The sequence below is a fragment of the Dendropsophus ebraccatus genome, chromosome 2, assembly GCF_027789765.1.
Source record: "Dendropsophus ebraccatus isolate aDenEbr1 chromosome 2, aDenEbr1.pat, whole genome shotgun sequence".
Lineage (NCBI taxonomy): Eukaryota > Metazoa > Chordata > Amphibia > Anura > Hylidae > Dendropsophus > Dendropsophus ebraccatus.
Genome location: NC_091455.1, coordinates 37,553,744 through 37,566,735, shown reverse-complemented (window position 1 = coordinate 37,566,735; position 12,992 = coordinate 37,553,744). Strand labels below are relative to the sequence as shown.

Here is a 12,992-nt window from a genome sequence, read left to right as displayed (position 1 = left end):
GCACACCACCGCAGGCAGCATAAACCGGCCTGCCCCTTACAGCTTTAAAAGACAATTAGGAGGCGGGCCAGACTACACAGCCTGACAGCAACCCCATCAAACTCAAAAAGTTGACATTATATTTAGTTTGATTTACTTTTGTCTAGTTCAAGTAAACCAACAATTTAAATTTGGAATTATGAAGAGAGGTAATGTGTGTTAGTTTATAATTCTTTAAAGTACATAATAGAAGTCAAGGGATCTACATTTGGACTCCTGTTTATTATTATGGCGGTGTATTACTTTCGATCTGAAACTGTGTATGAAATTTGCAGACAAACGCGTGGTTAACGTATGCTCGTATGTAAATAAGTTGGTTATGTAGCTTCTGTGAAGCATGGGTTTTGAATATAGAACAGAACGAGGAACAGCAGTACATATAATATAGGCCCACATTTGCCTATGTAGTCATCAGAAGAATAAAATGTGAGTAACACAGAGCAGACATTGGAACTCTTATTAACTATTTTCAGATGTCGATACATTCCCTAGACCATAAATATTAAAATGTTTACTTTTTGTTTAAGAGCAACCCAGTCCTCTTGTACATATGGAAACGTTTAACGCGGCTGACATCTGTGAATGGATATCGTGCAATATATTTTTTCCATCTGTGAATGAGGCAAAAAAGGCCTTCAGAGTTGACATTAAAGTCATCATTGAAATGCTGATATATTCCACATTGTTTGGTCGTGTAAACATCCATAGTCCCCATTGCCCTGGAAGAATAACGCACACGTTTATTGTGGTGCAGATACCTTGTTCTAGAACACCACACAGCTTGGTTGAATTAAATGTCTCATACTACTTCTTCCACCGCCTAGACTCCTGCAGTAAGGCTTCATTACAAATAAGGAGCTTGATCTCAGCAACACGTATGGGTAAAAGACACGGGACGGAGCCTAGACACATTCTTACATTGGGTCCCAACGCTTATGTCAACTGTAAATGTGATCAAAGGCTGTTTTGTTGGCCCAAGAGACAACTAATGATATCTGTTCTCCAAGTATGTGTAAACAGAGCGCTACATGGTCTAAGAACATGAAAAAAAACTGGGCAATGTCCGCAGCTCAAAAGATCTATTCAGCGTGTTACCATCTTACTGGGGAAAGAATAATAAAGAGAAGTCTCCCATTTCCCAGGGAATAGTTGTTCTGTGTCAAAGTCACAAAATCTATAAGCTAATAAACCCTACTGCCTTAGGGAGCCCATGTACCAACAGAAGACACAATGGTATATGGTAGGGGCATGGGCTCTTACAGTTTTGACCCAGGAGGTTCTTCTTATTTGCCGTCATGCCTCCTTTTCTTTCCCTATTGTGTGAACACACTAGTCTCTTCAAAGGAGACTATATAAATGCAGATAATTTTGCAGATCTGACTACAATCTATTAGACATACACATTATATTTAAGGCAGCATAATTGGTGGAAATAGCCAACCAGTTAAAGTATATGGTGGCCCACTGACTCTCTCGTAATGGAGGATGTTAGGGGAGAGTGCAGATAGACAATTTCAAAATTCCCCATCCTTTTGTTATTGGGGAAGTTTTAGATGGTTTAATATGTGCAATAAATCCTGTGAGCTTATTTGATGAGTTGACTTCTGTGCCAGGAGGGCCACTCAAAGGATCATTGGATTCTTTGTGTGACCTTTGGCTGCCGTCATTGCCCTATTACATGGGGAGCTCTGTTGCTGATAAAGGTGATTTATAAGCATAGCAAAACAAAAAATGTGCCAACGAATGAGCATTTTCTGATGTGTTTCCCCTCACGCAATAATCACTCTATGTGTTAAAAAGATAATATTTATCTGTGATTATCTTGTCGATTTTTGAATGAATACTTGCATTTTGTTGGGGTCAGAATGTTTTTAAGGGAAATACCTTTACAAGATGTTAACTTTAAGTCTTTGCCTGTTTACTTAGGACATCACTATTAAAGGAACACCTCAGGCTAAACTGATATGGGGCAGTAGTGTTGAGCAGAGATACCAAACTGCTCAGGTTCGACAACGTTTTCCGAACAAAAACGTTTGGCCTTTGACTCCTGGTGGCTACAGCTGAACATTCGGGTTCTGAGGACTTTGCTCAACACTACTGAAAAGTTCAAAAAGTCTGAAGTTATGCACTACCTCATTTGGTCCTGTGCTAGATATGACACTGTATATCAATTTCTTCTGGAGTGTTTCTTTAATGAACAGTTTTGGCCCTTTATAATAAAGTGAACGGTTTGCTTTGTGTTTGCCCTTTTTGTACAGAAATATCTATTTTATTGCTCATTTAATGAGGTGACTTGTCGCCGGCATTGATTGATTGCCTTGTGGCCTTTTGTTATAGACCTTGTCTATTTTAGAAAGACTGGGTTATTTTTCTCTTTTTTTTAGTTGGCGTCTCTAATGTTTTTGCTGTTAAGGAACCCTGGGCATTCGCATGCTAAAAACATGTTTCTTACGTTTACGTCGACTTCACTAGAGGGTTGGGGATTAGGATTGACCCATTATATCACCATGTATCTCCATCATGAACTGATTGCTCCAAATGTAAAAACGAGGAGCAGATGGTATTATTTTGGCTTCCTTTCAATGACCTTTGGGTTTAAGTCTTGGTTGGTCAGAATCGAGTCTCCGTTCTAAGCTGGCTTTTGACTGACAGCCAAGTTCCTTAGTGGAAGTAAAATGTAATCATTGCCATTCCTCTATTTCCTCAACTTTAGAACATCCAAAAAAAAAGGAGCTTTTGTATGAAATTGAAAACATATTCGAATGTGTTACTTAATTGTATCATAAACGCAGCGTGCTGTCAACCACAGTCCATTGAAAGCCAGACTGGCTATAGCGGAACACAAAAATAGGAAATGAGTGTGTGCCAGTCATGCCAGAGCTATATTTATTGTGCTGTGGCAAGTGGTAATGACTGGTATTAGCCATTATGCCACCATTGTCCTGCCATCTTTTTTCCATTGGCAGATCCTGCTTTTATTCTAAACAACAGCCTTTTTACTGGATAATTCGCTAAGAGAAAACAGATTGGCTGGGTGCCGTCCAAATGACAGAATGATGTTTTGTTGTAAATACTTGAATTAGAGGATACACATTGTGCCTTATTCCTGTACAGCAATCCCTAAGCCGAAATCGACTCCCTCCCTTTACTGGTCCCACATGTTTTAAATCTGGGTATCTGGACAGTCTTTTTCCAATAGTTCAGCGTGAGTGTTAGCAGAATGCAATCCAGATGGACCAGCGTTCTCGCTGCTATCTGCAGACTAGCTCTGGCAAATCTCCTCCTATCTTTATTTTTTTGGCAAGAGACAAACCCTTGCGTTTATTTAGATGGTGTGCATTAATTGTCGCCCTTCATTCTGTTGCTGTCTATGCTAAAAAGGCAATTTATTTCCTTGCTGACAATCGTAGGAGAGGTTGGCTGAGGTGAGCCGTGTGACATTGTTAGGAGGATGGATGTATCAGTCACCAGTAATAATAAACAACTAGATTTCTCTCTTATTGATAGATATTTCTATCTTATCGGTGGCTTTATACACTATAGGGTTAATAGATAGGATTGTAATCATAGAGATTGTTACTTTGAGCAATGCAGAATGGTGAAAATCTAAAAACAATCAATTAATGGTATTGAGACATAAACAGTTGTTACATGTTAAAAAAAAAACATAGAACACAGAAAAAAATCTGTTTTGGGGAAAATATAGATTGCATTTATTAGTACATGGAAATTAAAAAAAACAGGCATTTTTGGGTCAGTAACCCAATGCAGACACAACACAGAGACCTTCACAAAAAGTGTTAAAAACCATCTATGTAGATTGGATCCCAACAATGAATAATGATTCCATGAAAATACTTTTCATCATTCAGGTGTGAACATTAGAATCATATGTTTTATTGTAGCATGTAGAACGTCTCTCGGGATTAGTCCGTTTTGATATTTTTCAACTATAGGAATGTAGATTAAGTTGCTTCTTTCAGTGCCATTAATTTTCGCCACCTAATGTGCTAAAAAAAAGAACCTAGACTGTCAAATGGGCGGCTACAACCCTTCAAGGGGAAGAGCACTCCATTGAGAAGTGGTCTATAGACATGGTTGCAGTCTATGGATTGCCAAGCAGGTGGTCACCACCATTCAGTTGTCAACAGGGTGTAAACCTAAAGGTCCTATTACACCAAAAGATGTCTGACAGATTATCTTACAGATTTTTTCAGTCAAAGCCAGGAATGGATTTGAAAAGAGGAGAAATCTCAGTCTTTATCTGTTCTCTGTTTATAGTCCATTCCTGGCTTTGGCTAAAAAAAATCTGTCAGATATCTTTTAGCGCAATAGGGCCCTAAGCGTCCTCTCTGTTATGAACTGAGCAGTGGTCACTGCCCACTTGACAGTCTAGGCCCTCATTGGCGTATTGGTCACCAAAACTAATGGCACATGGAAGATGATGCCATTAATACAAGGGTTGCCGCACGAAGATTTCCCTTTCTAATTACCCGATATGGATATCATACTTGGGGTTCCTCCTCTAGCACCCCAACCTGTATGAGCCAGAGCAGAGAAATACTAAATGTTAATGGCTCCCAATCTGGCCAGTCCATTATATACACGGTCAGTCATATGACTAAATGTTTCCTGTAGAGGCCACTGTACAGCTGGCGGTGGCTTTGACGGCAATTCCATAGTGTTTATTTTTGGAACAGTTCATAATGTATGTGACGTCCCTAATGTTATCTGTATTTCTGTCGGATTGCAGCTACTGTTATTATGAGTGAATTCACACTTAGTAATTGTATCACACATATATACAGAATATATATGTGCACACTGATGGAACTAGAAATCCCTGTCTGGATGCGTTTGCAGTCCAGTAGCATGGTAACAGCATCTCACTTAGGCGGAAATACGGAAAAAAGAAACTTTATTCCAGCATGGCAAACAGAGCTGGATGCGTTTGCAGACTGAAGGCTATGAAATGATCAGAAATGGAGATGGATTTTGTACGTTCTTCATATGTTTTGTAGGTTTCCTTTAGAAATGTGGTTTCCCGCACAACCGCATGGTCCTGTTGGATTAATGGATTTCATAAGACAATGGCGTCAGTCCATTGTACAGTTTGTGTATGTATCCTTTTGAAGAATATTCATAAGTTAAGTAATATATAAGAATATCTTACTTTGTTGTTTTATATCTGCACCTTTATATGGGCTTCAGTCCACTACATTGTAGCACCATGGATGAGCGGAGTAGTCCAGTTCGTTGTCTGTCTGCAGACTGTCCCCATGTAAATTAATATTAGCCTCTTCTGAGTTGCTTTTTGGCCCGGTGCCACTGTCTTCATCACAAGCTGCACACTTATCCTTTGTGCCGTCGAGGGTTGGGGTTGTTTCTAGTTTAATAGCTCACTGGGAAAATCTAGTACACAGGTGTCAGCCATAATCTCAGCCCACTTCTGAGATCCTTCAGCTAATGATTCCAGATGATGATGCAAATGTTTATTCATTTGAACCAACTTGACCTACAAAGAATGAAGTAGAGAAGCGGAGGATCTGTGCAGCTTTTTTCCATATGACTCTCAGGCCAGCGTGCTTGGATGAGGAGATGTTCATTGACTCTAGGGATTTATATAGTTACACTTCTCACTGTTCCAAGAGACTGAGGATTTACTGTCAGTATTTCATTGTTAGGGTTTTGACTGAACTTTATCTGTTGTTTGAGTCTCAAGACGTTGGTGTGACATTTATTGGGACTACAGTATGTTGTGTTTAGACCCAACGGGATATTAACCCTTTAAGTAGTTCTCTGGATTTATGTGGATACATTTTGAAAGCACAAACAACATCCTATACTATAATTTTGTATAATAACACAGTATATGCCACTCATGTTTGATTAACTCTATATGACAATCCAAGTTTGGGAATTCACTTATGGTGGAGAAGAACAATTACATAGACTTTTCCCCTTCCCCATTGCTTTTCCCCTTGCCAGTGGGGCAGATACTCAGATACTGTCCAATAACCTCTGAGAGGGATCATTTGCACCAACCTCTGAATAGGGACATCAAAGGGACATATGAAGATATATACCCCAGCCCAGTCTTTGATACAGAACTCAAACTAGAGGCTCCACTACTCACCTCTCCCCATTCCTGTGCTCTCCTCAGATCCCATACACAGCAATAAACAGGATCTTGGCACATCTGTTTGTTTTTGCTACCTTCCTGCCTTTGCTACCTTTTTTTCCCGGTAGTATGTGTTTTGTAGCTTGTTTGGCATGGTGAACCCAATTGTACACTAAGGGGGACATGTATCAACGGGCGTACATTTTTTTTCGTCGGAAAGTGCCGATTTGCGCATTATTTTATTTGCAAATGGCCAATTTGCGAATAAAATATTCGCAAATCGGCACTTTCCGCTGGCTACCCCGGGGGCCGGGGAGGGGATGTGAGGGGGGTACGAATGGAGGGCGTGGACTCAGAGTCCGCGCGATTCACCATTTGTTTCGCCAAAAGATACGCCGAAAACCTACTCCAATCCTCAGCTGGCGTAGATTTTCGGCCGTGCGCACCGAAGCGCACGGGATTTATGTAGAGGCAGTCCGCCTCTACATAAATCCCCGTAGCGCCGGAGATGCGGGGACATTTTTAAGTCCGGCGTAAAAAACGTCGGACTTAATAAATGTCCCCCTAAATGCTTAACCTGAGTTTAACAGTTTAAAATAATAAAAACACCAGTTAGTAACAGAGAAAATCTATATGGTTACTTGCTGGCCACCAAGCATCCACCTAATGCATTGAAAAGTTATACAACCCATTTTATTCTGTTCTTAGCGTTGCTCATTTTTTAGGAGGAAGAGCACACCGTTCTCCTAGATGGGGGGGCTTGGTACTTTCATAGTCCGCTTATGGCTCTGACCTCCCACACAGCCCCTCCTAAACCTGGAATTTAATGGAAGTGTTAGGGTACAAACACACACGCCGTATACGCAGAAGATACGCAGCAAATACGCAGCAGATTTGATGGTGCAGATTTGATGCTGTGTTCAGTTATTTAGATCTAATCTGCTTTATTGTTGCGTATTTGCTGCGTATCGCAGCAGTAAATACGCTGCGTATACGGTGTGTGTGTTTATACCCTTAAAGAAATTAGAAAAGGAGTTTTTGCTGGAACTGAAAATTTGGTGAAGTTAAGGATGTGGACTAGAGCTGTACATAATGGAGCCAGGACTGAAATCACATGTGGTATTACTCATCTCTCCCTGTTCCTGCTGTCACTCAGCTTCAGAATGTCTGTGATGGTATATGGAGAGCTTTGGAACAGTAGAAACAGAGAGAGGTGGTTATGTGGCAAACCGGGGAACCCAGGAGATCACCCCTTTTTCTGTGAGTCTCTATTCCAGGATATGGTTGACATTTGAGGAAGAATAACAGAGGAACAGCACAAATGCACCAGAATTATTTATTGGGGAATGCGAGTTATTACTAGTATCCATGTCAGCTTGTTCCTCTTCAGTTTGTATCTCCAACCATGCGTGCTCTCCGTACTATATAGCGCCCCTATTTTCATCTCCCAATGTTTGGACCTTTGTGTTCTATGATTGCGTTTTACATGTATAAATGCCTACCTTAGCCCTGTCTGCCTCTCTCTCGTCTTGCCGAACGCACCATAGTTAAAGTACAAATCTCTTATATCTAATAACATGTCTAGATCTCACGTTGTCACCAATCTAGACACATAGGAACCACAGACTGTGAATTATGCCGGCTTGCAATATTTACAGTAATTGGAATACACCTGTAATCTTTTCTTTTTAAGCCGCGGTATAAACCGGACTATTTGTGCATTTTCCCCCCTAATGAACAAGTATAAACAATCGGCTGCTGTGTAAACAAAGAGAAAGCTTTTTACTATGTGACATATGGTATTTATCTATTGTTGCCTTGGAATAAAACAAGAGAAAATAGGGTCGGAGATAGGGCCAGGAGACTTCCAGCATTATACTGACTATCAAAACAAAGCGAGAGAGAGGGCAGGCAGCAGGTGTTGCTTCTAGGGGACGTCTGGGAGGATGGAGAGCGCTGCCAACACCTCACCTGTAGAACAGAGCATCAGGTTTTGGTTTGTCGGAGCTGCCATTGGGGATTCATTACCATTTCACCTTTTCATTTACTTCCTTATTCTTCCATACTTGCATTATAGCTTGTCCCATTGTTTCTTATGAAGCATCTGTGCGCTGTGCAAAAAAAAAAAAATCCCCTGAAGATTATAGATCACGGTTTAATGGCTAGCTCTGTGGAGTACTAGTCAGGCTTGCATTGTGTATACATCTATGCTGTATGTAGGTATATATCAGTTTATATTCAATGTATATAGTTTTTAACATATATATTTTTTCCTGTTCTGCAGATCGTACTGAGAAGCGCTCCACAATGCCAGACTCACCTGTGGATGTGAAGACGCAATCCAGGCTGACGCCTCCGACAATGCCGCCTCCCCCGACCACACAGGGAGCCCCAAGAACAAGCTCATTTACTCCCACAACATGTAAGGAATTGTTTCTTTTCACTTCTTCTTCTTTTTTTTTTTGCTTTGCTGGTTTTGAAACCTTTTCTAGTCCTTGGCTAAACCTTAGAACTGGAGTTCTGTTCTTCATATATGCATATGTGGACTCATACTTATGGTAAAGCAAACATGCACTCTAACTACTCTCGGGTGCAGTTCAGGGCATGGATTTACCAGGTAGCACTATAAAGGCCAGAAAGTCGAAGAGAAGTCAAGCACTGATGTAAAATGGGCGACTTTATTGAAGGGCATGGCAACTGGACATACAAATAAATACAACGTGTTTCAACCACTATATAACCTTACTCATGGCTGGCCGTGACAAAAGCCATATACAGTAGTGTCCAAAACACAATAGTATTATTTTAAGTTGCTGTGTCCATCAGTAAAGTAGCTTATTTTACTTCAGTTCTAGACTTTTTCCTTGGCTTCCTATATTTATAGTCCTATTATAACTTCATACAAAAGACATAATTCTGCACTTATTAAAATCTGCGGGGTCACACTGTACGCAATGCCTGTGATCCCATGCTGAGGTTTGTACCATAAGGGCCCATTCACACTGAGCAAAACAGCGGGAAATTCCGAGCGGGACTTGCGCTGCGGACTCCGCTCTGAACCCCGCATGTCTCACTGTCTCAATGTGATGGCTCGTGCACCATTCTTTGAGCAATGAGCACATTGAGACAGGCATGTGAGGTTCTAAGCGTAGAGGAGTCCACACCGCGGGTTCTGTTCGGAATTTCCACCTGTCTTGCTCAGTGTGAACGGGCCCTAAGAGGAGTCTCTAGTTAGAAGACGTCAGCATTCGTAGGCAGTGTTAGTGGAATAGGACGTCACACTGTAGTGGGGTGGTGCTCGTGGTCAGAACTGGTCCCAGCGAATAGTAGAAGGATGATCCCGGCACTCACCAACGCTTTAATGTTCTTTTATTAAATTATCACTTAGTACCTGTACTATGTGATACTTTAATAAAAGAACACTAAAGCATTGGTGAGTGCCGGGATCATCCTAACATTCGTAGACAGACATCTCTTAAAGAGGCCTTTCCAATGTATGTCTCCAACTGCCTTAACAGCCATTATCAATTTTAATAATATGTATATTTATTAAAAATGTGAACACGTGGTTACTTCTCAATCAGTTTTCGTGGCTTTTACTTACAAATCATTTATAAAATATTTAGGATGTTAAGCAACATGGCACCTCTCTAATCACGTGATTATAATGGATATCCTAGCATGACTCCATCTTGAAATTCAGCCATTTTGCTACTAACATTTTTAAAATCAGACCGTTTTATTTCCATGTAAAAAGCAAATAGTACATAAAACTATCTTCCCCTATGCCCAAGGCTTATAACCATGTATTTTTTGATACCCTGATCTTTAAGAACCTGTATTAATGTCATCATTAGCCAAATGATAGGGCTTGGGTAAGTTCTCCGCATAAATGTGATTGCTACGTTCAGGATAAACTGTGCAAATGGTTCGCTCTTTAGAAATAGGCGCTGTAAAATGGCAGCTGAATGGGGCATTCAGAAGTGTGCGTCCTGCTGCTTTAATGCCACTGAAGTGGCCAATCAAACCTCATGAATTGGACGGTGTCACTCTGTAAGATAGGGCGTTTTACTATTATTCAGTGGGAACGAACACAATACAAACATTGTCAGAGTTGTCCAGGAATTGGGTTTATTATGGAGTTATTACGTATGAACTAGAATTTGTTGACCAAAAAAAGAATAGTCAAATAGATCGAGGGAAATACAGGTTGTGGCTATGTTCACACTACGTATATTTCAGTCAGTATTGTGGTCCTCATAATGCAACCGAAACCAGGAGTGGATTAAAACCACAGGAAGGATCTGTTCATACAATGTTGTAATTGAGTGGATGGCCGCCATTTAATGGCAAATATTTGCTGTTATTTTAAAACAACGGCTGTTATATTGAAATAATGGCCGTTATTTACTGTTATATGGCGGCCATCCACTCAATTTCACCATTGTATGAACAGAGCCTTTCTGTGTTTTTAATCCACTCCTGGTTTTGGTTCCAATATGAGGGCCACAATACTGACTGAAATATACGTAGTGTGAATCCAGCCTAAAAATAGACATGATAGTGAGGATGAATTTAATACATGGAAAATATTATCCAACGTGGAAAAAAATGTAATTAATTGGATGTGATAATTAAAAACTAATTCTTAGACAATGTAAACTTAGTCTAGACACGTCATATTTATCACATGGCTCAGGTTGGTGCCTTTCTACACTGTCTAGTCTAAGTTTGCACCATTATTAGTTGGCTTACTTTTACCCTCAAAATTGGCAGCATTAGGCAATGTTTTCATCTTTTAAGCCACACCCCCTTTAAGAAAGGCCCTGCCCCCTTGGCAAGTGAGGCACAAAAGTGACTAAAACACAGGAAAAAATAAAGAGGGATTCATATTGTAGAGGAGTGAATGCACCATTAAAAGGTCATTTGAGAGTCATAGTTGGTCTTATCCCTTGGATTCATATGTGGCATCGTAAAAATAAAATGCAGAGAAGTAACAGCTACTCTTTTATTCTTCTCCTCAGTAACCAATGGCACAAGTCATTCACCAACAGCACTGAATGGAGCTCCATCCCCTCCTAATGGCTTTAGCAATGGACCTTCATCCTCTTCCTCATCCTCGTTGGCAAATCAGCAATTGCCTCCAGCATGTGGTGCACGGCAGCTCAGTAAACTGAAAAGATTCCTCACCACGTTACAGCAGTTTGGCAATGATATTTCACCGGAAATTGGGGAAAGAGTGCGCACCCTTGTGCTTGGATTAGTGGTAAGGAGATCCCTGAAGTGGGTCAGAATGTTCAAATTAAATGTAATGCAGTTTTTAAAGCTACATAGATGACAGGTGGAATGTGTAAAGAAAATTGCATTCTCTTTGTTCACCAGGAGAAGTCGTAATGTAGCACATTTTGCCTCCGTCTTTCTGAATTTGCCGTTTGAGAACAATCGGATGCCTTTATTGTTAATGCTCTTCTCTCATAGTAAGAGCCTCCCACAATCTGTGTGGGAGTGGGGCTGTAGTATTATTCCTCTCAGAGCTTCAGTGCCCTGTGGATGGGGCTGTAATATGATTCCTCCCTCCTCCCCTCCCACAGCATCAGTCTCCTGTGGATGGGGCTGTAATATGATTCCTCCCTCCTCCCCTCTCACAGCATGAGTCACCTGTGGATGGGGCTGTAATATGATTCCTCCCTCCTCCCCCTCGCAGCATGAGTGCCCTGTGGATGGGGCTGTAATATGATTCCTCCCTCCTCCCCTCTCACAGCATGAGTCTCTTGTGGATGGGGCTGAAATATGATTCCTCCCTCCTCCCCTCTCACAGCATCAGTCTCCTGTGGATGGAGCTGAAATATGATTACCCCCTCCTTCTTTCTCACAGCATGGGTCTCCTGTGGATGGGGCTGTAATATCATTCTTCCTTCCTCCCCTCTCACGCATGAGTTTCCTGTGGATAGGGTTGTAATATGATTATTCCCTCCTCCCCTCTCACAGAGTCACAATACCCATTGCCATTTTCATAGACAAAAATGTAAAAACTCAGTTAGATTATAACAATGGCAACAATTCCATATCGAGGAGGAAGTAGGCATTGGCATACACTGTATTTATAATCTGCTGGCTAATAATGGTAACTTGTGGCTGCCTTGTCCTATTTCCACATCATTTTATTGGATCATAGTGGAATACTGTAGCGATGTGTGGACAGATTTATGTGCTCTAATCCTCAGATCATATAGTTAATTTATAAGGAAAGAAGAGGAGCGGGCGATAAGTCATTATAACATAATTATAATTACCCGACTGTTTCTCGAGCTTTAATTTTTTATTGCTTTCTCCAACGAGAGCAGTGACGTTTGTTAGGGGCTCTGCCCTATATGAGCAAAATTAAGAAGAGAAGACATTAAAGGATACATCAAGCAAATTAATTTTTATTTCCATGGAACGGTGATGTATTCATTTCTAACAAGGGCACTGACTGCACAGGAACCGGGTTGTTTCTCATCAAAGTCTTTATTAGAAATTAACTCAAAGCTGGCTTCTCAGATTTCAGAAATTGATGTCATGTCATTGTACACACCCTGCGGGGGTGTAAGGATTCATCACTATATATCTGGACAAATAATAGTAACAGAGTACCCAGCGCAAATAAACAAGCGCAAGACACGCTTCCTAATATACTCGGCTAAAATTCACTCCTTTGATCTCATCGACCACCGGAGGGGGGAATGCTTGTTTTTCTAGGTTCCCCCATATGGACAAAATACATATATAGGTCTCTATAGACATATCCATTGTCTGTGTAAACAAGCAACCCCCATGCAGTCATGGCCTTCGA

General features: G+C 40.9%; 1 protein-coding gene across 4 annotated transcripts in view; it reads left to right on the top strand.

Annotated features, from left to right (window-relative positions):
* Positions 1 to 12,992, top strand: part of RUNX1T1 (RUNX1 partner transcriptional co-repressor 1) — a 161,842-nt gene that overhangs the window by 111,220 nt on the left and 37,630 nt on the right. For all 4 annotated transcript variants that reach the window (XM_069957377.1, XM_069957376.1, XM_069957374.1 and 1 more), the window contains exons 2-3: positions 8,445 to 8,582; positions 11,185 to 11,426. In XM_069957377.1, coding sequence (XP_069813478.1) covers positions 8,468 to 8,582; positions 11,185 to 11,426 — 357 coding nt within the window. In that variant the 5' untranslated portion in view covers positions 8,445 to 8,467. The remainder of the gene's footprint in view (positions 1 to 8,444; positions 8,583 to 11,184; positions 11,427 to 12,992) is intronic.